Source organism: Mercenaria mercenaria, chromosome 13 (genome assembly GCF_021730395.1).
Source record: "Mercenaria mercenaria strain notata chromosome 13, MADL_Memer_1, whole genome shotgun sequence".
In the NCBI taxonomy this organism is placed as follows: domain Eukaryota; kingdom Metazoa; phylum Mollusca; class Bivalvia; order Venerida; family Veneridae; genus Mercenaria; species Mercenaria mercenaria.
In genome coordinates, this window is record NC_069373.1 from 32,962,710 (window position 1) to 32,988,515 (window position 25,806).

The 25,806-nt window shown below is 36.3% G+C and overlaps 1 protein-coding gene and 1 long non-coding RNA gene across 6 annotated transcripts in view; one reads left to right on the forward strand and one right to left on the reverse strand.

The window, feature by feature from the left end:
* LOC123528943 (protein SSUH2 homolog) overlaps positions 1-18,141 on the reverse strand; it is a 29,804-nt gene extending 11,663 nt beyond the window's left edge. For 2 of the 5 annotated variants that reach the window (XR_006682052.2, XM_045309026.2), the window contains exons 1-5: positions 10,171-10,278; positions 9,049-9,287; positions 7,387-7,633; positions 1,995-2,124; positions 266-326 (exon numbers count right to left, since the gene is read on the reverse strand). Coding sequence is in view for 4 of the 5 variants with exons in the window: in XM_045309026.2 (XP_045164961.2) it covers positions 266-326; positions 1,995-2,124; positions 7,387-7,633; positions 9,049-9,287; positions 10,171-10,202 (709 nt within the window). In the remaining variant the exon portion in view is untranslated. Of the gene's footprint in view, positions 1-265; positions 327-1,994; positions 2,125-7,386; positions 7,634-9,048; positions 9,288-9,904; positions 10,020-10,170; positions 10,279-11,076; positions 11,205-18,120 lie in introns of those variants that run through there. The other 3 variants (XM_045309029.2, XM_045309028.2, XM_045309027.2) reach the window with 3 other exon arrangements.
* A 2,795-nt stretch (positions 18,142-20,936) lies between these two features.
* On the forward strand, positions 20,937-24,205 carry LOC128547648 (uncharacterized). Its single transcript, XR_008366617.1, has 4 exons — positions 20,937-21,085; positions 21,919-22,079; positions 22,688-22,936; positions 23,683-24,205. It is a non-coding gene; the product is annotated as an uncharacterized LOC128547648 (long non-coding RNA).
* The last annotated feature ends 1,601 nt before the right edge of the window (positions 24,206-25,806 follow it).

A 25,806-nucleotide genomic window follows, 5' to 3' on the forward strand; every position in this document is an offset into this window, starting at 1 on the left:
TAATAATACACCTTACATACCTCGTTACACATACATTTGAGCCGTGCCATGAGAAAACCAACATAGTGGCTTTGCAACCAGCATCCGCACAGTCTGGTCAGGATCCATGCTGTTCGCTTTCAAAGCCTATTGCAATTAGAGATACTGTAAGCGAACAGCATGGATCCTGATTAGACTGCATGGATGTGCAGGCAGGTCTGGATCCATGATAATCGCAAAGCCACTATGTTGGTTTTCTCATAGCGCAGCTCATTTGTATTCTTACCTGAATAAGGTGTAAATGCCCAAGCTGTGGACCTCCCCTCACCAAATGTTTCCAGGGTGTACTAAAATATCAAGCAAAATCTCACAATAAATCTTGTACATCAAAATTATTTAGGGTACTTTTCAGCAGATATTGTCAATATATGTGTAAGACACAATTATCTACTAAAAATCATTGGACAAACAACTGAATTGCTTGTTAAAAATAACAAGAGCTGCACGTAAGACAGCACGCTTAACTTTTCTCAGTGCTTAACTCTGAATCAGAGCTTTGCCAGCAAATTTTTTTATAAAACTTAAACCAAAAAAATCTATATTAAAAAGAGGCATAACTCTGTCAAAGTTCAATCAGAGTTATTGGGATTGTTTCTCCTGGTGTAGACTTTGATAGTAAACTAGAGCTGCTTCTGAGAAAAGCGAATGTCTCCCACAACTGCCTAATCACCTAAATAGCAAGTCAGTCTTTATATACTGTTTACTCGCTACAATTCAAGGGCCATAACTTCAAAATGCCTGGACCAATTTGGCTCATTATCGATCTTGTCCGAGGTCTTATGGTCAAACGCATTTTGTTCAAGTTTGGTGAAGATTGGATGAGAAATGTTCGACTTAGAGTGCGGACAAGCTTTGTGCAGACACACGGACACGATTTGGCTAGTTATTGAACTTGGCCGAGGTCTCATGGTCAAACACATTTTGTTCAAGTTTGGTGAAGATCGGATGAGAAATGTTCGACTTAGAGTGCGGACAAGAGTACAAAGGCTGATTTTTCAGTAATTCAAGGGCTGCAACTCCAAAATGCCTGGATAGATTTGGCTAGTTATCGAACTTGGCCAAGGTCAAATGGTCAAACACATTTTGTTCAAGTTTTGTGAAGATCGGATGAGAAATGTTCGACTTAGAGTGCCGACAAGAGTACAAAGGCTGATTTTTCGGTAATTCAAGGGCCTCAACTCAAAAATGCCTGGACCGATTTGGCTAGTTATCGAACTTGGCCGAGGTCTCATGGTCAAACACATTTTGTTCAAGTTTGGTGAAGGTCTGATGAGAAATGTTCGACTTAAGAGTGCGGACAAGAGTAAAAAGGCCGATTTTTGGTAATTCAAGGGCCATAACTCCAAAATGCCTGGACCGATTTGGCTAGTTATCAAACTTGGCCAAGGTCTTATGGTTAAACACATTTTGTTTAAGTTTGGTAAAAATCGGATGAGAAATGTTCGACTAGAGTGCGGACAAGCTTTGTGACGGACACACACACACACACACAAAGACTGGAGTAAATCAATATGTTTCCCACACCACTGTGTGGTGGGAGACATAACAACTATTATAATTTTCAAGTCAAAAGCTCTGATAGTAACAGAGATATTTGACTTTATCTATAACTTTAACCAACGACAATGCCGACGCCAGGGCGAGTGCAATAGCTCTACTTTTTCTTTTAAAAGTCAAGCTAATTATATATGTTTTTAATTTCAGTTTTTGGGTATACATTCATTATGAACCTGTACATGAAATTTGGATAAATAATTTTCAACGTTATGAATTTTGACTCTATACAAAGCATACTCTCCTTCAATAAAGAATAAATTCACTTCTCTCATTTGTTAGTCAGAGAAAAAAAAAACATAAAATTAACTCTCAAACACAATTTTACACAGTGTTCAATGTTTAAGCTTTTTTATGACAGTCAGTTAATGTGTACCCATTTACTTAAGTAACTTACTTACATGAAATGCACTTGAATGTACAAGGTCTTTGAAATGCAGACTTTGTGCAGCTCCTTTACCGTAGCAACAATTTTCTGCCACAAAGTCTAACAATGCTTGACGGGCCTCATTCTCGTCTATTCTCGGCAATCTGGAAATGTGATGATATAACACATGAACTTCTAAAACAATTTTCACCTAAATACTGTTTTGGATTGAAAGGATTCTTATTTTCAGTGTACAACCCAGTTTTTATTCTTCCATTTCAGTGTTCAACCTACTTTTTTTATATCTTTTATTTCAGTGAAGAAAACAGTTCTTACCCTGCAATGTGTGTACATAACTCAGTTCTTACCATGCAATGTCCATGCATAACCCAGTTCTTACCCTGCAATGTCCATGCATAACCAAGTTCTTACTCTGCAATGTCCATGCATAACCCAGTTCTTACCCCGTTATTTCAGTGCATAACCCAGTTCGTACCCCTGTATTTCAGTGCATAACCCAGTTCTTACCCCATTATTTCAGTGCATAACCCAGTTCTTACCCCGTTATTTCAGTGCATAGCCCAGTTCTTATCCTGTTTTTCAGTGCATAATCTAGTTTTTATCCTGCATTTCACTGTATAACCAAGTACTTACCCTGCTATTTCAGTGCATAACCGAGTTGTTACCCAGCTATTTCAGTGCATAACTTGGTCCTTTTCCTGCTATTTCAATGCAGTACCCAGTTCTTATTATGCTTATTCAATGCACAACCCAGATCTTATCCTGCTATTTCAGTGCCTAAGCCAGCTCTTATCCCAACACTTTAAGGTAGCAGGGTACACTTCGAATTTTGGCCCCCGTCAATATTTGTTATAAATAGAACTTCGTGATTTTGGATGTCTGTAAATTAAGGTGAGAGACAATGATTATTAATTCTTTTGAAAATTTATACAGCCGATACATGTAAAATTCTGATGTCAGTTGGAAAACTAACTGCTGGTAGCTTTGTATGATCAATGAGACACCTTTTCACAGAAAAAATCAAATTACGGAAGGGTTCTGTGCTTGTTGATTCTCAGGAACATTTTCGCTATTTTGTGAAAAAAAAACGAGCTGGATGGGCCCCCATTCCGTTTATGTCCTGAAGTTCAGTAAGGACTATTAAATTAAGAAATGCAATAAAACTGGGCATTGTTCTTGCAGCAGGATCATTGCAGGCTGTTCAAAAAGTGCAAAATTGATGATTTTGGCATGTTTTTTTTTTTTTCATGGATGGTGTAAACCTTTCGTTTTGATAACTTTCTTTATTCTTGTATGAGAATCCTGATCTTGCCATTAATTAAAAGCACAAAACATGCACGCGATTTAGAAAATGGCCACTCTAATTCTGCTCATAAGGAAAGTGCAATATTGCGACTCGCTACATGTAAGACCATCTGTGCCCAAAATTTTCACATCTATGTGTACCCTGCTACCTTAGTGCATAAAACAGATATCCTGCTATTTCAGTGTATAACCAAGTTCTTATCCTGCCATTTCAGTTCATACCTGTTCTTATCCTGATATCTTAGTTCATATCATATGCTGGATGAGCCATGTTTCATTGGAACAGATGTCTGAGTTGAGATTGTTACAAAAAGTAATTATTCTGAAATGCTTAAACCTAGAATGTGAAGTTGTATTCATATTTCATAGGTCTAGCTTCTCACATATGACCTTAAGGTTAAGTTTAAGTCCTCGAGAACCTTTATGGTGCACTTCTACTTCGTCTTTTCAGGCTTCCCAACATACCATAGATCAATGAGCATGTATACAGAAATTTTGGAATCTATTTCTCTGGAGAAATTGATTTTTTTAGTTGTAACATGTTTGTCAGATGTATGGCCAGATGTGGTGAAATCTTCTGCAAACAGACCAGGCTCATTTTTGTCCACAAGTTGTCCAAAAAAGTTAAAATTTCATTAAAACCTTTTCTGCAAAGCACTATATTTTATGTGATGACAATTCTAGTCTCAGTTTTGCATAAAAACAACATTCCATCCTCCCGCAGTAAAGGAATCAAGTTCAAGGGTCTTCAAAAAAAAAAAAGTCAGGAACAATGTCAACCTTTCTGATAATGCCTAACCACCCATGCCCATGATGAACACAGATTTATTATTTTTTAGCTCTAGCGGCCCATAAAAAGGGCCAAGTGCCCCCATTTGAACAAACTTGGGAAGAGGACCATATAATTATGCTACATACCAAGTTTGATGAAGATCCATTTAGCAGTATCATGATAAGATGTTGTTTAAAAGGTATTTCTATTTCTAGCTATAGCGGCCCCTAAAGGGGCCAAGTGCCCCCAACTGAACAAACTTGGGAGAGGACCAAATAATGATGATTCAGACCAAGTTTGATGAAGATCCATCAAGTGGTTCATGAGAAGTCATTTCAAGGTATTTCTATTTTTAGCCCTAACAGCCCCTAAAAGGGGCCAAGTGCCCCCATTTGAACAAACTTAAGAAAGGACCTTATAATGATGCTACAGACCAATTTGATGAAAATCCAACAAACGCTTCATGAGAAAAAGTTGTTTAAAGGTATTTCTATTTTTAGCTCTAGCGGCCCCTAAAAGGGGCCAAATGCCCCCATTTGAACAAATTTTGGAAAGGACCATATAATGATGCTACAGACCAAGTTTGATGAAGATCCATCAAGTGGTTCATGAGAAGTCATTTCAAGGTATTTCTATTTTTAGCCCTAACAGCCCCCTAAAAGGGGCCAAGTGCCCCCATTTGAACAAACTTAAGAAAGGACCTTATAATGATGCTACAGACCAATTTGATGAAAATCCAACAAACGCTTCATGAGAAAAAGTTGTTTAAAGGTATTTCTATTTTTAGCTCTAGCGGCCCCTAAAAGGGGCCAAATGCCCCCATTTGAACAAATTTTGGAAAGGACCATATAATGATGCTACAGACTAAGTTTGATGAAGATCAATCAAGCGAATCATGATAGGAAATTGTTTAAACATATTTCTATTTTTAGCTCTAGCGGCCCCTAAATGGGGCCAAGTGCCCCCATTTGAACAAATTTGTGAGAGGACCTTATAATGATGCTACAGACCAAGTTTGATGAAAATCCATCAAGCGGTTCATGAGAAGAAGTCGTTTAAAGGTTTTTCTATTTTTAGCTCTAGCTAAACCTAGTTCTTACCCTGCTATTTCAGCTTACCTTGCTATTTCAGTACATAACCCAGTTTTTACCCTGATATTACAGTGCATAACCCAGTTTTTACCCAGCTCTGCTATTTCAGTACATAACCCAGTTCTTGCACTGCTATTTCATTACATAACCCAGTTCTTACCCATAACCCAGTTCTTACCCTGCTATTTCAGTACATAACCCAGTTCCTACCCTGATATTACAGTGCATAACCCAGTTCTTACCCTGCTATTTCAGTACATAACCCAGTTCTTACCCAGGGCTGCTATTTCAGTACATAACCCAGTTCTTACCCTGCTATTTCAGTACATAACCCAGTTCTTACCCTGCTATTTCAGTACATAACCCAGTTCTTACCCTGCTATTTCAGTACATAACCCGGTTCTTACCCTGCTATTTCAGTACATAACCCAGTTCTTACCCTGCTATTTCAGTACATAACCCAGTTCTTACACTGCTATTTCAGTACATAACCCAGTTCTTACCCTGCCATTTCAGGACATAACCCAGTTCTTACACTGCTATTTCATTACATAACCCAGGGGTGTGGAATTCCTATGTCGACTTGTCCGACTTAGGACTTTTTGACGGCGGACAAGTGAGTTTTTGCATTCCGTTTGTCCGCAGACAAGCAAAATTTTCTGGTTTGAAATGAGAAAAGGAAAGAATAATTTTGAACAGTCGAACATTGCTTCAAGGTTATGGAGTTTATAAACGAATTTGACGAACGAGACGAATGTTTCACCCGCTGAGAGCCTCTCGATTTCAGCAGTTTTGGGAAAACCATACTGCATCTAAATTTAGCATCTCTTTGTTCTGATTGGTTCCCTGTCTCGGTCTCACATGATTTTGCACACGGCGAATAGAAACCAGAAACATAAAACAGTTATCACAACGTTTTGGACAAATTTGTTGTTACAACTTCGTCTGCCAACAAAATCAACAGTCAAAGCACAAAGAGCTCGCCAGTACGAGTCAGAAAGTTTCATGTGTCCTAATACGGCTCCGCATGGCATGATGGGCAGTCTTTTAGGCATTTCTGTTTAATGTTCGACTACCTTGCGGACGAACACAAGCAAGTGTTGGAAGCTTATTTTTTGAAACAGTTACAGTATTACACTTTATTATGTTTGCTTTTGTTACTACCTGTAGATTATTGTCCAAAACAAAGAAATACTATTACTTTCATGCATGCTTAAATGTTGAAAAACTGGGCAAGTAAATTTTGACTGCGGACAAGTAGATTTTAAGTCTCATTTGTCTGTGGATAAGTAAAAAAATATTGGGATTTCCACACCTCTGCATAACCCAGTTCTTACCCTACTATTTCAGTACATAACCCAGTTCTTACCCTGCTATTTCATTACATAACCCAGTTCTTACCTTACTATTTTAGTACATAACCCAGTTCTTACCTATAACCCAGTTCTTACCCTGCTATTTCAGTACATAACCCAGTTCTTACCCTGCTATTTCAGGACATAACCCAGTTCTTACACATAACCCAGTTCTTACCCAGCTATTTCAGTACATAACCCAGTTCTTACACTGCTATTTCAGTACATAACCCAGTTCTTACCCTGCTATTTCAGTACAAAACCCAGTTCTTACCCTGCTATTTCAGTACATAACCCAGTTCTTACACTGCTATTTCATTACATAACCAAGTTCTTACCCAGCTATTTCAGTACATAACCCATTTTTTACCCTGCTATTTCAGTACATATCCCAGTTTTTACCCAGCTATTACAGTATATAACCCAGTTCTTACCCTGCTATTTTAGTACATAACCCAGTTCTTACCCTGCTATTTCAGTACAAAGCCTAGTTCTTACCCAGCTATTTCAGTATATAACCCGGTTCTTACCCTGCTATTTCAGTACATAACCAAGTTTTTACCCTGATATTTCAGTACATAACCCAGTTCTTACCCTGCTATTTCAGTACATAACCAAGTTCTTACCCTGCTATTTCAGTACATAACCCAGTTCTTACCCTGCTATTTCAGTAAATAACCAAGTTCTTACCCTGATATTTCAGTACATAACCCAGTTCTTACCCAGCTATTTCAGTACAGTACCAAGTTCTTACCCTGCTATTTCAGTACATAACCAAGTTCTTACCCTGATATTTCAGTACATAACCCAGTTCTTACCCAGCTATTTCAGTACATAACCCAGTTCTTACCCTGCTATTTCAGTACATAACCCAGTTCTTACCCTGCTATTTCAGCTCTCTGAGGTGGTTCTCTCACTGCTTCCTCGTAAGACGGTGGTGGCAATGCAGACCCATCAAACCCAATATTCTGGTAACCTGCAACTGTATCCATCTTCTCCAGGGGCGGAGCTGACGGCTGGGCTGGGGCAGCATTGGGGTTGTCGTCTACATCCTGTTCTGGCATGTCACCTTGCCACTGTGCCTGGATACCCTCAGGACCCACGGGTGGAGCCCCTCCGGCTGGATAACCTATAGAAGACATTGTAACATTTCACTTAGAAAAACACTTAATTAGTATGAACTTTTACATAGAAAGTGACATCTTCACAGCTAACATTACATATTCCAAAGACAGTAAGATGAAAGTAATGTTTTTCCAATAACTGATCTTGTGTGTACTTTATCACCTTCAAGCCGCTCATGACTCTAGGTAACATGATATAATATAAATTTCCTGAAAGCCACCTGTTTTATAATTGAACCAATGATCAGTGTGCACAGGCTCACTAAAATATTTGGATTTTAATTTTATGATACAATGTAAATGGCTTTTTTTTTATTTTTGCAAGTTTATGTGTTCCCTAAATTTGTCATTTTCCAGCCTTTTATTAGAGTTTATTGATTATTTTTAGACTTAACATGATCTTTAACTTAAAATCGGAAGTGTATAACTATAAAGGGATATTCAAGTGTTTTTAAATGAAACAGATCCATCATTTACTTAAGAAATAATATATCTCAAACAGTGATTTGTCGTTGAATAAAATAATTGACAAACGATGATTTTACTCACACGCAAGTCACTGTTTGAGATATATTATTTCCATACTAACATGTTATCAAGGATTAAATGTACGCCCTTGATGATATCTGTCAAGTATTTGCCCGATTTCTGTTGATTTCTTTTCCAGCGTGCCGCTATGCTGTTTAATAACGCTATGACGTAATAATGGTGACGCCAGAACAATGAATTGTTGAATTAAAACACACAATTTTCAGCCTTTTTTGTTTGCTAGGAAAACAAATCAGGCTGTCTTAGAATTTACATTTTTACACAGTCAATCAAAGGAAATAGAAAGATCAACATTTCAATCTATTAAACTAAAAATCAATTAGTCACATCAATAATCAAACTCTATATCTATTTCTTCTTTTGTCTTTGGTTTCAAATAAAGTTTGAAAAGGAAAGTAGAATGTAGTTTTTCATAGTGATTTTCCTATCCTAGCATAATTTCAGGTTGGCAAAGTCATGAAAATTATGCAATTACAATGCCAAAGTACGGAATAATCTTCAATTCTAGCACTTTTGAGATTTTCTTATATAAACAAAGATGGATCTTACCGTATATTGTCTTGTTTAACTTATTTTGAAAATGACCTATTTTGGCTATTCAGGTTTACTCCCTCATATTTAAAACTGCATTTTATTCTTTCATGGTGTAATTCGAATGTGTTAGAATGGAAATGATTTTAGTTTTGCGTGCTTTGTTGGCAAATAAAACACAGTTTTGATTTTAGATGGTCATAATTAATCACGAAGGTCGAAAATTTGTCCATTAAATGTGAGAAATATTGTTATTTTTCTTTTCAACTGATATTCCACCTGTAATGTACAATCTTTTTATCATAAATCTTATGATAAATTTTGTGTAGCTCAGTTTTACCTTGTCCTTGCGGTGGGTACTGTCCTGCAGGGGGTGGCCCTCCTTGGTACTGACCAGCTGGTGGTCCCGCTGGGTACTGGCCTGCCGGTGGTCCCCCAGGGTACTGGCCTGCCGGTGGTCCACCTGGGTACTGGCCTTGCGGTGGTCCCCCAGGGTACTGGCCTGCTGGTGGTCCTCCTGGGTATTGGCCTGCTGGCGGACCCCCTGGGTAACCCTGTGGATAACTCATTTTATTTGGACTGAAAAACAAAAAACAAAACTGCACTTTTTATGCTTTAGTCATGTTAGTAATAAGCTTACTGATGCTGTCAAGGCATTAATTATTTGTATTTATTTTTTGACACAAGCATAATTTCCATAAAGTCCCACTTTATAAAAAAAATTCCCCCAAACATAATTCTGACGTATCTACCCTAAACATAATTCTGACGTACCTACCCTAATTTTTTTTAGCATGTTATCAGAAACAAACAACTTTTTTTTCACCTTAGTATCTACTACCCTTTATGTATATAACTGGTTTGCACAAAGAAAATAAATGAACTTGGTTTTAAAACTTTCCTTTGAAATATCCCAATATCTATCAAATGCAAATCTAAATATACAAGGAAGTTATTTTAAAATGAAAAGGAGAATACTTTCATGAGGGTTATTACAAAACTTTCTCTCAATTAAACATAAATTGGTATATTTCTAATTTGGATGTCAAAAAATGTTGGGTAAATGTGTCCGACCATTTTCAAATAATCTAGACAATTGACCCATACATAGGCTGTGAAAAAGTTTGTGTTACTGGCTACCAAAAAAAAAAAAAAAAAAAAAAAAATTAAACAGGACATCCCTCTCACAAACTCACAATGACTTCGTCTGGCACATCCACTGCCATCCCAATGTTCATGACAGATATTTAGAACAATGATCAAATTCCTTTTTTCTTTCACTGAACCTTTAATAAGTATTCTGACTAAAGTATTAATTCACAATCAGTCTGATATCAGACACCGTTTGTTATACCCTGTTAAACTTACAAAATATTTTCTTCTACCTAAAATACTAGAAAATAAACATCTTTATTCCCATTTATTTACACATTATGTTAAGAAATTTGAGCCATTATCTTACTCTGAACCCAACAAAGGTTGTTTTTCATCCATTACAGAAACAGATCTACCATTAAACACAAAACCGAAACTAGAGATATTATATGACCTGACCCACCTCTTTACTTCCGGGATAAAGTACAACTTATTTCACAATACTTCACAATATGTAAACATGCTCAAGATCACATGGCCGTTACATCAATATAAATATAATTTACATACAATTATAGTAAAACTTATATCAATTTCAGTATAAATTATCAACATACATAATGTCTTGTATATTGTTAAAGTACATACATGTACAAGTTTAAAGTCATTATCAGTAGTACAGTTATCACAACTTTAAATCTAAAATGAAATCTCCTCGCATTACGTTACATGATAAAAATACTAATAATTAGTTATACACATTAATATTTTCATCAATTCTACATGTTTTATTCAGTTTCAGCATTCCAAATGTCAAAATTTCTGTTTCAATTTCATCTGTATAATATATTATTAACAAATGTTATCTCTGAATACCTTTATAGGTCCTAATGACATGGAAGTTTGCAAAGCACGCAAAATTTGCACACATGAAAAAATCCATTAAAGTACTCTTAATAAATATGACTATATAAATGAGCCGTGCCATGGGAAAACCAACATAGTGGCTTTGCGACCAGCATGGATCCAGACCAGCCTGCGCATCCGCGCAGTCTGGTCAGGATCCATGCTGTTCGCTAACAGTTTCTCCAATCCCAATAGGCTTTAAAAGTGAACAGCATGGATCCTGACCAGACTGCGCGGATGCGCAGGCTGGTCTGGATCCATGCTGGTCGCAAAGCCACTATGTATAAATCTTTTTTTCTTTCCTCATACATTGTTTGAAGAGCAAATATAATACTGCATTAAAAATCAACATAAAATAGTAACATACCTGTTAACACAACTGCAGACAAAAAAAAACAACAACAAAATAATACCAATCCTATCTAAATAATGTGGATAACACGGATACAACCATAGCTATTTATATACTAGATACATAAAAGCAATCATGTGCAAAATTAACAGTAAAACTGTAAATGCTTTATATTTTTCTGATTACTACTGAGGTTTATAAAGACAGCAAGTTTGCCGACTATATGCAATGCTATAAGAACATACTTTATATTATAAACAAATCTGTCACTGATAAAAAGTAACTTTAATAAAGCATTTCATCATTCCATGTTATACCACAGTCACACATATATGGCGAAAATAGCTACGTCTAGCTACGGATAGAAACGTAGTAACCCGTAGCGATCCGTTCCTGAGCCGTATGGATTGGTACGAATTGATACAGATTACTACTTTAAGGTACGTCTCAGGTACGTTTCAATATGGATAGATACGGATTACTACGTTTTTATCCGTGGCTAGACGTATCTGTCTGCGCCATATGTGTGACTGGGGTATTACATTTCTTAAAACTATAAACGGCTTCTTCAAATCAAAATGAAAACAGATGAGAAACCTCTGAAAGCACCTGACCTATTTCTTTCCCCGAAGAACAGCTTTATCTAATTTGACCTAGATTTCATTAACCTTTACCATGTTGGACACGATTGGTTCTGCCTTTGTGACCAGTGTTATGATCAGGCTGCACATCCATGCAGTCTGATCATGATCTGCACTGTTGGCTATTCACTCAGTATCTTTTTGGTATGCACCCCTTTTAACAGTTAATGGTACTGCCCAAATTGGAAGATGGACAAGTTCATTATAGAAATTTAGCAGGCAAACATTCTGACCATAGAATCTGATGTTTCATGTAAATAATAAGACCATTAACCATGTTTTTCAAAGGTCTCATAAAGTTCAGGCCACTGACGTGTTAAAAAAGTTATTCTATAATACTAGAGATGCTTTTGAGAAAAGCGCATGTCACCCACAACTGCCCCTATGAAAAATGTCTAGCTTCTCTAGATGGTTTAGACGAGTGGATCCACCAGGGGTGTAAGGATACGCTAGTCTCGCAATACAATACACATTGGGAAACAGATGCAACAATACAGTACATATCGCGATACAAATTGAGTACCATAAGTAAGTATTCAGGTGACAAAATGAAAGTTGCTACACTTGGAAAGTACTTGAAATTTTGCTTTAAAGTTAAAGGAACTGTTATAAATGATACATTTGTTAAGTTACTATCTTTAACACTGATTGTACAAAAGTTTTCATTCAATGTTTCTACTTTTCACTGTATCGTTCCTGAATCATGAAACAGGCCTATGATACAATATGCGTACTGCCCGACTAATGTAACAGTGAATTTCGATATATAGTTACACCCTTAATACTTTCAAATTTGACCTTAGAAGTTCAATAGCTTTTAATTTTATGTAAAAATGTTAAAGCAGCCTTCTAAATAGAGGATATATGCATAAATGAGCCGTGCCATGAGAAAACCAACATAGTGGGTTTGAGATCAGCATGGATCCAGACCAGCCTGCGCATCCGCGCAGTCTGGTCAGGCTCCATGCTGTTCGCTAACAGTTTCTCCAATTCCAATAGGCTTAAAAGCGAACAGCATGGAGCCTGACCAGACTGCACGGATGCGCAGGCTAGTCTGGATCCATGCTGGACGCAAACCCACTTTGTTGGTTTTCTCATGGCACGGCTCAAATAAATGGTTAGAAAAATACTTCTTTCAATATTAAACATGAACTTATACAGTCAGAGCCATAAAGTGGAACGAACCTTTCAATAATACACATGAACTTACACAGTCAGAGCCATAAAGTGGAACGAACCTTTCAATATTACACATGAACTTATACAGTCAGAGCCATAAAGTGGAACGAACCTTTCAATATTACACATGAACTTATACAGTCAGAGCCAAAAAGTGGAACGGACCTTTCAATAAGCGATTTGCTTCCTGTTCACCACTTGTCAATTTATTATATTATCTGTTGTGAACTATATGTATCTTGAAATTATTGACAAACAAATATGTTTAAACTAAAGGGAGTTAATCAAAACAAAGGCTTAATTAATCCTTCATACAATGATAATAAAATATCTAAACAATTATTGAAAATAGAACATGAGAATAATACATTCTATATTCATAATAAACAAGAGACCCAAATGGGCTTAAATCGCTACCAAAAGTGAACCTTGACCAACTAACCTTGCTTCTGACCAAGTTTGGTGAATATCCTTTCGGAAGTTCATTTAAACAAGTGGGCCATAATGGCCCTAAATTGCTCACACTGTATCATGAATGGTAACAAATGTGTTTACAAAAAAAAGGCACTGAAATGCACAGATATGAAAGCAAGACTTTATAAGTGCCCTTGAAAATGCCACTAAAGAAATGAGTCATTAAGACACACTTTAATCTTTGGTATCAAATACATTCTGAATAGACAGAATAAAGTTACACCAAAAGATCCTAACCAATGCATTTTAAATTCTCTTAGTTCTGTCAAGCAAAACAAATAAACATTTCTTGACCTTGCGACCCCTAATATCAGTCAAGCCTAACCATTTGAACAAATATGAGAGAGGACCTTACTAGGATGCTACATACACTGTTCACTGGAAAAGTTGTTTAAAGGTTTTTTACTTCTAGCTCTGGCGGCCCCCTAAAACCAGTCAAGCAGAAACTTTAGAAGAAATGTAATATGAGCCGCATCATGAGAAAACCAACATAGTGGCTTTGCAACCAGCATGGATCCAGACCAGCCTGTGCATCCGCGCAGTCTTGTCAGGATCCATGCTGTTCGCTAATGGTTTCTCTAATTGCAATAGGCTTTGAAAATGAACAGCATGGATCCTGACCAGACTGCGTGGATGCGCAGGCTGGTCTGGATCCATGCTGGTTGCAAACGCACTATGTTGGTTTTCTTATGGTGCGGCTCATATATCATCAAGTGGAACAGTGATAAACGGGAATGCATCACATCATAGTACCACAGGCACACTAATGCAAAGTATAATTTAATACAAGAAGAATTGTTGATAAAGCATTGCACTGTAAGGTAGTTGTGAGTTTAATTATGCACTGACTTACATCTTTAATGTATTTGGTACCAACTGATTGTTGGATAAACAAGAGCTGTCGGAGGACATCAACGCTTGACTACTCAACAGCCTTGTCAATTGAATGGATACAAATGTCGAAAAAGGAGCATAATTTAGCAAAAAAGCAAAACAGGGTTATGGAACCTGCACAGTGCTTAACAGCTCATGACAGGGGACAGGTGTGTAAAGTTTCAATCCATTCCAATTAGTGGGTACCGAGATACCAGCTTACATATAAGAATTTAACCAAAAACTCCTAAGTTGAAAAAGGGGCATAATTTTGTAAAATGCAAATAGAGTTATTGACCCTTTGCACTGCATGTCATATCATGACAGTGAACAAGTGTGTGAAGTTTCAATCCATTTCCATTAGTGAGTACTGAGATACCAGCTTACATACAAAACCTTAACCAAAAATTTCTAAGTCAAAAAAGGGGCATAATTTTGTAAAAAAGCAAAACAGAGTTATGGAACCTGTGCAATGTAAGTCAGTTTATCACAGTGAATAATTGTGTGAAGTTTCAATCCATTCCCACATGTGGTTACTGAGATACCAGCTTACATACAAAACCTTGACCAAATTGGGACGCGGACGCCGACACATGGGCGAGTCCAATAGCTCTACTATTGAACGAATAGTCAAGCTAAAAATATTTTACCCAACATAGATCCCAGCAAAAATATCAGAGAACTGTTTGTCCGCCGGAGAAGAAGTACCCAGCTAAATTTCTAAGAACTTGTCCATCTTCCCATTTGGATACTACCATTAATTGTTAAAAGGGGTGCTTACCAAAAAGATACTGACTGAATAGCGAACAGTGCAGATCATGATCAGACTGCATGGATGTGCAGGCTGATCATGATCTACACTGGTTGCAAACACAGAATCAATTGTGTCTAGCATGGTAAGGATTAATGGTTTTTCTTTCTTGAGCTTTGACAGCCCCTAAAATCAGTGAAGCGGACCCATTTGAAAAAAAAACAAGGAGCTGTGTTCAATAAACGCTTGATGCCCCCGTTGGCATCCTTGTCGATACAAAGCAACCTAAGCCAAAAACAAGGTCAAGGTCAAACTGAGGTCAGGTGATGTTTGAAGATGAGGAATGGTCACAGGTTACATCTGTATTAATATCAATTCATTCTTGTAAGTGGTATTAATGCTAGACGAAACGGTCCCATTTGGTTAACCAAGAGATGGCCCATATAAAGCAACCTAAGTCCAAAATGAGGTCAAGGTCAAACTGAGGTCAGGTGATGTTTGAAGATGAGGAATGGTCACAGGTTACATCTGTATTAGTATGACAATTCATTCTTGTAAGCGGTATTGATGCTAGACGAAACGGTCCCATTTGGTTAACCAAGAGGTGGCCCATATAAAGCAACCTAAGTCCAAAATGAGGTCAAGGTCAAGGTCAAACTGAGGTCAGGTGATGTCTGAATATGAGGAATGGTCACAGGTTACATCTGCATTAGTATCAAGTCATTCTAGTAAGGGGCATTGATGCTAGATGAAACGGTCCTATTTGGTCAACCTCGTACGGACGGACAGGACGATCACTATATGCCTCCCGCATTAGTAGATGCCGGGGGCATAAAAATTTAGAGAGAGGACCTTACAAGGATGCTTTAGACCAATTTTAGTGATAATCCATTAAGACTTAGTGGTTCATGAGAAAATGTCATTTAAAGGTTATTCTATTTTTAGCTCCAGTGACCCCGTGTTTCCATCTGAAAAGGTTTGAGAGGGATCTCACAGTAATGCTACATACCAAGTTTAATGAAAATCCATCAAGTGGTTCATGAGAAGAAATAATTTTAAAAGTTTTTCTTTTTTTAGCTCTTGCAACCCCAAAAAAGGGGCCAAGGGGAACTATTTGTATAAACTTAAGCGGGGACCATGCCAGGATGCTACAGACCAAATTTGATGTAATTCTGACAGGTAATTTAATAGGGAGAAGAAGATATTTAAGCAATCTAGAATTGCGTCCATTGGACACGGATGCCCCAACATACTGCGCAATCCTCTATAAATAGCAAAATTTTTAGTACAGACCATCTTCACATGAAGGATGTTCAACTATAATGTTTGAAGCAAATTCTATTCAGATAAGATGTGCATCTGAGCAACTTCGAACCCATTCCTTCAAAAAGTATATGAGGAGTTGAACATGCCAAATTTCTTCACTATGGCCTAATTCAAGGAATTAAGAAATGGACATAATTCTACAAAAAGAACAACACAGAAAAAGTCCATTACTTAACATCATCTTCACAACAAGGTCCTTCGTCTGTGAAACTTTCAAGCATATCCTTTCAATAGTGATTCATGAGTTGGACACACAAGATTTTTCTCTATATTCTATATAGCAAAACTATCAAAGAGCCATAACTGTGGTAAAAACAGTCACAGCAAAAGTTCCTTCCTTTATGGTCATCTGCACATCAAGCTTGTTCACCAGTCCTGTGAAGTTTGATCAAATCAGGCCAATTATAGTGTGTGAGGAGTTGGACACCATAAGATTACAGGACATATGGACAGATGTACGGACAGCAGCAACTAGTTTAGTTATGCCCCAATGATCGATTATAATCAAAAGTTGCTCAAAAAAGACATATAACTGTGCAATAGGTCAAAATGTGTAGCATGTTTTTAAATACATATAACATAACACAGGAAGCACAGAACAAATCTGAACAAAGTTTTTATCCTCATACAAATTGCTGCAAAGCAGGACACAAGTCTGCATAAAAAACAACATGTGCATGTACATTTTGTACTATGTGCGCAGCTATGCTTTAGAAAATACTTACTTCATGTTGGAAAATCTTCTTTTACTGTTTAACAGTGTAAATTGTTGAATAAATGTCGGATAAACACTTCTACAAACGCTTATTGACGTCAAAGATTGTTTACGTGAATATGCAAATGAAGGTGCGCAGAATTACACGACGCGCTGAATTAGCCAAAACTACTGTATATGCAAATTTCAGTAGATCTAGTTATACTGGTACTGATGATAAACCCGGACAGATGCAGACAGACACCAACTGGTGTAAATAAAAACAAAATTGGTAAATATTCTGTATAAATAAATGACTTATATTTATCTGTATAAAAAATATTTATCCAAAATTACTGGGGAAGAGGGTGTTTTTTTGCCCATGCTCACTCCACATGGAGGCCTGACATTGGGTCACTTTTCATTACTTGATCAGGAATGACTGTTGCAGCTTTTTTGGGGAAAGTTTCAATATAATACTATGAAGAAAATTTTGTAAATGACAAAGTGTTCGAATCTATCATCAGTCTGCTTACAGTCCTTGTTTTACTAACCCCTAACTAATAATGGAAAAAATGACCAAAGCTATCCTGTACACCCTAAATTGGCGCATATGTAAACAATGGCGTGGAGAGAAAAAACACACAAATTTCTATTAAAAGCTGAATGTTTTGAAAAAAATAGCTGTTTTCTGTCCGATATACAGAAAAAAACTACTAAATTTCATTTCTTTGAATTGGAGAACTGGCAAAATAAGTTAGCTATCTGCTATACCCTAAAGCACTGTATACCAGTATAGAAAAATTTCAGATCTGACATGCAGTGTACCCCCAACTTTTGAAGTGTACCCCTATCCCTATTTTGCAAAGGCAGGTTCACATGTACACTTAATTTTAAGAATGAGTGGGCATGTTGCATTGCACTACCTTGTGTCTAAAATATCCGAAAAGGTGATTTACCCGAATTACTTACAGTTGTGGAATTAAAACGCATACCGCAAAAACGTTTTGATAATTTAAGGTGATGTTCTTTCAGACAGCTCAATAAATTCAAAACAAAAATAAATATAACACTACCCTGGCACTGTTCTTACGTTAATTAATGAAAAAATGAAACCTTACTTGCACTGTGGGATGCTGAAGAGACGGTGCTCATAATATTAGCAAAACTGTGTAAAATCAATGCACGTGCACTGAGTTGAAAAATCTCGTGACATCCTATGCAAAGAAAAGGATGTTGTTTTGAAGTGTTTATAAATATATGTATGTGTACTTGCATCCGTTTCACACCGTATTACCAGCTCAAGTGATGACAGATCACTGCCTGGATGACAGACCCCAAAACAGTGCAAAATTTGTAGACTTCTACTTCTACGGGGTTGCTCCCAACAAATTTTCATTTACTGATTATAACTGGGAGGTCGGGGACAATCTGTTAAAATAACCTATGTTACATGATGAAAACATAAAATGTAAGACTGCTACATACAGACAATGAATACGTTAGTTAGATCTAGATCTATGTTGTGAGGATGCCAATGGTATAATAAGTAGACACTGACTGGAGATAACATTCGGTAGTGTTGGACTCGATTTTCCAATTATTAAAATAATTATGACGAGTTACATGTCACGTACAGTTTTGATCCAAAAGGTGAAAACATTAAATTTTGTTTTCACATTTACCGTGGGGGGCGGCGTACACGAAATAAACTACTGTGTCTTTTCTGGACACAATTAACCCTTTAAAGTAAAGGGTTATATTGTTGAAAACTACAATTACTAAGATTAAAAACAGGGAAAGAAAATTTAATTCTAAAAAAGTTACAGACTTCCAAACTAGTTGGGTAAAGACAAATTGCAGTCTTGATTGGCAGAAATGCTCAGAGGACGGCTAACAATTTGACAGTAAATTTGAGAAATCGCACAAAATTCATTGATTTCGCTTATTTTACATTCTTTTTAGGCCTAAAAAAAGAAATTCTTTGTTTCCAGTAACATGCTCAAAAAAATTAGGGTAGGTAGGTCGGAAATTTTTTTTTTTTTTGGAAATTTTTTTTTATTAGGGCGACTTTTCGGAAATTATTTTTTTGTCAAAAAATGATAACAAATAAGGGGCTTATGCCTTTAGAGCATCAGTAAGTTGATTTCTAACATCACTGGCCATGTTTAAAGCATAAAAAGTGCAGTTTTGCATCTTTTTGTTAAAAAGTTGAAAAAAATATTCTCCAAGGCCATAAAAACATTTAGGGTCGGGCCAAAAATTTAGGGTAGGTCGGGATACCGGAAACAAACAATTTTTTTTTTACGCCTTATATGGATTTGGAGTCAGACTATCATTTATTACATTTTCTTTGGAGCAAAATCAGAAAAAAACTACAATTACTAAGATTAAAAACAGGGAAAGAAAATTTAATTCTAAAAGTAAATTATGTTGCATACTAAATGGTTAAAATAAGTATTCATATAGGCTAATTTTGATCTGAGTAACATTGCATTTTTTGCGAATAATCTGCATGGAGATAGTGTACAGATAATGCTATTGAGTGTATTTGATTATCAATAATCAATGCTATTGTATCTATATGGAGTAAAGGGTTATATTCTCAGGGTTAAAGTTGCCAGCCTCTCACTGAATAGAATCAAACTGGGACTGGACTGTATGTGTAGGGGGAGACCATTGCAAGAACGAATTGTTCTTGGAAAAAAGGAGTTAGAATGATATATTGAGATTGTGGGATCAGGTAATTCAGGTTCCTTGTAGAAGTGAGGTGGTTATGGTCAACTGCAATATGACTTTATTTATGTATTTTATTTTAAAAAATATAATAAGGGAATTTTTGATGTGGTGTTCAAGGGATTGCCAGTTGAGATCTTTAAGCATTTGGGTGACACTGCTTGTTTAACCATAGTTGTTACATACGTATCGAGCTGCAGATCGTTGTACTCATTCAGTTTTATATGTGAGGGATTTTTGCCAAGGGTGCCATATAGAAGACAGGCAGCAAAGTCTTCATTGCTGTAAGGGACTGTATATAATAGCCCAGGAAATGCCAGAACTCTAGTCTGATTGTGAGGACCTTTGGTTAAAATTAGACCTAGTAGGGAATAAGTCCCTTGTGATCAGTACTTATAATTACAAACCCCATGAGCTCGAAACAAACAGTTTCACCAAGTTTACCAAATCTCTAGAAAAGGTAAACAAAAGATTCTCCAACATCTGGGTTGCTGGGGACGTAAATCTTCCCAAGATGGACTTGGACGTACACTACTAAGTGTCAGTCTCATTAAATCAATTTTAAATTTTAAACAATTTTCAGTTATCAGTCTTCAGTTTATTGGGTATACAGTAGTAAAAAAATTACTGTAATACTATGTTCTATATAAAATTAGCCATCTTCTGAGAGCTGTAACACATAGCCATAGGCCCATTTCAAAAAAGGATTATTAGCAAATGTTATGTTCCTAAATGACCTATAAACCACAAAAGAGCACCAAGAAAAGTAGGGGTAATGTATCTTCTAAGAGAGATTTTGTCTGACAGGTCAAGGCTAGGGAATATCTTCCAAATTGACTGCTAAAATTTGGGTACAACACATGTGTAATTAGGTTTGTTTACATTACTTTAAAAGCAAAAAAAACTCCCTGAAAATGCTACCAAAATGTCAGGTATAGGTCCACAATGAAATAAAAACAGGACCTGCCTTACATAAAACATGAAAATGCCACTTTAACTGTGAAAAAATGGAGGATTCTTTCTTTCCTCCATTATCGACTAGCCTGGAACTACTGCTTGATAACCTATTTAGTACTATTGTACCTATTCAAAAGTCAAATAGCTGCTTACATAAAGCATGCTGCATTTCATTTTTGTGAATACCTCCCATTTTTAACATTAGATGTGTTGTACGTATTATTCAGAAATGGCAAGCATTACTGGACCTGGGATAGTAGAACACCGAAGTCCCTGCCCCAGATCTGAGGAAATGCAGTCATTGGTACCAACAGTATATTAGCGAAAGAGACAGAAAGTGAGCATTACAATATAACAACAAATTATGAACAATGGCGCCTTAAATAACCACAGGTATATAAATATTATGAATTTTCTTTCATTTTGTTTACATGATGCTAAAATAATTGTATCTTTTGTCATATAGACATGATAAGCAACTTTTAAAGATAATGGGAACCATTTGAAATACTAATTTTGTCCCTAATAATATTACTGGTTTCACAGTCATCTGTCTTATGTATGATATAGTGGTTAAAGTTGCCTATAATGAATTGATTGCTCCTGGCATCTAGGTCTGAATGCAAGAGTTAACATTACTGTTAAAATGTCACATTGCTAATTTTGCAAGATTTGATAGTTTTAAACAATTTAGGAAGCACCGGCAGTCTTTTCTTTTAAAGCATACTGGTTTCTACTTCTGTGATGGAGTCAAATTGGGCAGTGGCAAGAGGGCAGCAGACACACCTGTCCAGGAGTTCAAAGGTTCGAATCTTGTTTCTAACAGATTTTTGCCTTCTCAACCTATTGTTTTATAGCCATGAAGTGTAGTTATCTAATCTTGGGTTATTAGCAGTCATTTATAATATAGCTTAGTGGTGGAGCATCCGCTTTGAGTGTGGGAGGTCATGGGTTCGATCCCCGGCTGCATCATACCAAAGATGTGAAAAATGGTATCAGTAGCTCCCATGCTTGGCACTCAGCATTATAAGGGAAACTGGCCTCTTCTCTCATACCCTCGTGGTGATGGATTCCATCAGGAATGAGGTGTCGAGAGTGATTAATATAAGTTGTAGGACTTGTTTTGCAATTGACCTAAAATAAATTAGTATAAACTAGCAGTCATTGTCAATTTCTATAAAGTGCTCGAATAGTGAGTGATTATAAATCATTGATATCAATTGCAGGTGAGTACAGGGCAGGCAAATGTTTTTTCAACACATCAGGGAACAACAGCAAAAATGCAAAGAACACAGAACAGATAATCCAGGGGTGGTATAGTACGTCATCAACAGGTGCGCGCAACACTTCCCGATGCGGCTTTTTTGTGTCAAAACATCTCGATTCGGTGAGTAAACTTGCGATTATTACATTGATAACTAATAGATTCGGAAATGACATGTAGTCAAAAGTACCCGCACATGCGTCTAGTTTATCGTTTACGTTTGTATTTTTCAAGAAAGCCTTCCGTTTAAGAGAACATTCGTGCACAATGCACTTCATGGAAACACTTCCCTATTCACCAGACCGTATTATGTTGCATAACAAGAGTTTACATGCATTTCTGATAAAATCCAAGCATTGATGGGTGTTCTTTTATGGTAAACAGATGTCAGTGATACCTTGATTAGTCATTGGAATCTAAACTTTCCTCAGTAAACTAAAATGTCGCCTTCCCGGTTCACCAACTGAATTGATGTCCTTCCCGGCTCACCAATTTCCAGCATGACTAACATCGGGCTGGTGCTCATGAAAATGTGATCACGCTTGCCTGGAAGTTCTATTAATTGGAATAACTAATTGTTAGAGTGCTTGGACTAGATGGTCTGTAAACTTCATTTAAGCATTTGAAGATAGTATTGAAAGAACGAGGCATATCTTGAACATATGTTGTATACTATAAACGTGCATATGTATGATATATGTTCTATCATGTCCTTATATTTGTTATTTTAGGTACATGAAAGATGAAAAAGGAAACAGAACTTCTAGCTTGCATCAATGGAATTGTCAATATATGTTAAAAAAGGATTGCTGAGTGATTGGCATGCAAGACATAATTAACGTATTATATTTTCCAAAAGCTGTACGACATAATATTTGAGAAGTGGAGAACATCCTCTAACAGAATTACCCCCAGACAAGGATTTCAACGCTCAACTATGTCTCCGTACCAAACACGACTATGTCGGTTGCTGTTTGAAGGTATGGATATAAATTAGTCCAAATAATATTGTACTCCAGAGTTGAATATCGTTATATAGTTTTGACTTTTCGATATCCGCAGACAACATAAAATATCAAAATATAAAATCGGTCTACCCGAGGTCTCATTATTTAGACTAGGATATAAATGATTTAATTTCAATAATTTTACAGTAGAGAAACCTTAATCAGGTGTATAGATAGATAGGCACTTCAACACATGATAATATAAATAGAAAGTATTTTGGAAACCATTAGTTAACTTGTTACTCTAATTATTTTTTCATGATAACTATATATAGCGTGTTATCGAAAATAGTCGAATATGACGGCTTTGATTCCAAACTTGTGTTCAAGGCAAGACTCTATGAGACAAATAAGAATATGCATTGATAATAAGCTAAGTAAAGCAAAATTATATAGTTAAATTATTATCATGTGCTGTTTTTTAAAGGAGCATTTTAATATATTTTTAAAGGTATAACGTCGCACCAATGCAGTTTAGTTTTTAATGATATGCTACTATTTAATTTTGTCATCAGTGTTCCAAGAATCAAAATTGACCCATCCATCTGTAAATGTCAGGCGAGCAATCTAGGGCAAACATAATCCTCTTGTTTTAAGTTGTGTTTTTTATAAATTCACATTTATATGCGAGACAATTTTTCCCTCCATATGTTGGGTCTAGGCTAATGTTACCTATATTATGTTACAAATTGAATGTTACTTCCTCTTTTATCATATAGGCAGAACTACACTTAAAGTGATGCAAGGGAAACAACTCACTTGATCATGTAAGCTTTATTCTATAAGAGTTTCCTATTCATTTGATCTCCTTTGACCCAAGGACCCAAGAGGGGCTGAAGAAAGAAGAACAGTTATTATTATAAGGGACTGACGAAAGGTATGTATTGTACACCAATCTTTGGAATAATGAACTGAGCAAGTATTCTTAGACATTGTCAATTCAAAAATAAAAAATAGTATGTTCTTTGTTTTGATATGAAATAGTTGTCTGAAGGCAAAGAAATATTGTTTTGGCATTGTCGGTCTGGCTGTCTGTCTGTCTTAAATAAAAACACCTATAAAGCAAAAAGTATTTTAGCTAGACTCACCAAACCTCAAATAATTATTAATTGTCGCATGACCTTTGCGCAAACATAGAATTATCCCCCTTCACCCAGTAAAACCAGAGCAAAGTTTTTCTCCTTTGATTTGTTTGAAATAAAATTGAAAATAGTTACAGTTCAGAAAGTGTTTCAGCTAGAATCACCAAACCTCACATATAAGCACATGCTCTTTGCTCACACATAGAATTATCCCCATTGACCCAGTAAAAGCAGAGTTTTCCTCTTGATTAGTTTGGGTGAGTAATGAAAATTTTTAAAATTCAAAAAGTATTTCAGCTAGAATCACCAAACCTCAAAGAATTATTCAATAGTGCATGAGCTTTGCTCATGTTAAGTATTATCCCCATTTACTTAGCAGTTTTTCCATTTGATCTGGTAAAAATATGGATTTTTGACTGTATCTAAGTAATTTCTTGATGGATCCTCATGAAATATTGCATAAATATAGATCAGTAGAATTATCATGGCAGTGTTGCACATCACACTCTCTTGATTAACCAGAATTATTGCCCTTTAATTATTTTGCAATCCATATATGCCCAAATAACAAAGTAATCCATTGATGGATCTTCATGAAATCCAACACTAATATAGATAGGGTGGTAATGTACGTGTATCTCTCATCAGAATCTCTTCAGAAACTGCAGAGTTATTGCCCTTTAATAGTTTAAAAATTCATAAACTAAGTATTCCATTGATGGATCTTTATTAAAGTTATAGATAACTGTAGAGCAAAGTTTTCCCCTTGATCGCGCGGCATCCGTCGTCCATGCATGCATGCGTAAACTTTTGTTTGTGACCACTCTAGAGGTCACATTTTTCATGGGATCTTTATGAAAGTTGGTCGGAATTTTCATCTTGATGATATCTAGGTCAAGTTTGAAACTGGGTCATGTGCGATCCAAAACTAGGTCAGAAGGTCTAAAAATAGAAAATCCTTGTGACCTCCCTAGAGGCCATATTTTTCAATGGATCTTCATGAAAATTGGTCATAATGTTCACCTTGATGATATCTAGATCAGATTTGAAACTGGGTCACATGCCGTCAAAAACTAGGTCAGTAGGTCTAAAAATAGAAAAACCTTGTGACCTCCCTAGAGGCCATATTTTTCAATGGATCTGTATGAAAGTTGGTCTGAATATTCACCTTGATGATATCTAGGTCAAGTTTGAAACTGGGTTAACTACGGTCAAAAACTAGGTCAGTAGGTCTAAAAATAGAAAAACCTTGTGACCTCCCTAGAGGCCATATTTTTCAATGGATCTTCATGAAAATTGGTCATAATATTCACCTTGATGATATCTAGGTCAAGTTTGAAACTGGGTTACATGCGGTCAAAAACCAGGTTAGTAGGTCTAAAAATAGAAAAACCTTGTGACCTCTAGTGTCCATAGTTTTCAGTGGATCTTCATGAAAATCGGTCAGAATGTTCACTTTGTTGATATCTAGTTCAAATTTGAAATTTGGTCACGTGCCATCAAAAACAAGGTCAGTAGGTCTAAAAATGGAAAAACCTTGTGACCTCTCTAGTTTAAGATACAGCCTTGAAATTTTGATGACATAAACAGTTTTGCACACCAATCGTAAAACTGAATTTCATTGACCATGAATGTGACCTACTAACTTTCTTAATATTTTATCAACAGTTTGACATTTGAAACATGTAGCTCATATTACTCAGGTGAGCAATCCAGGGTCATCATGACCCTCTTGTTTAAAAGATAGGAACCAACAAATCA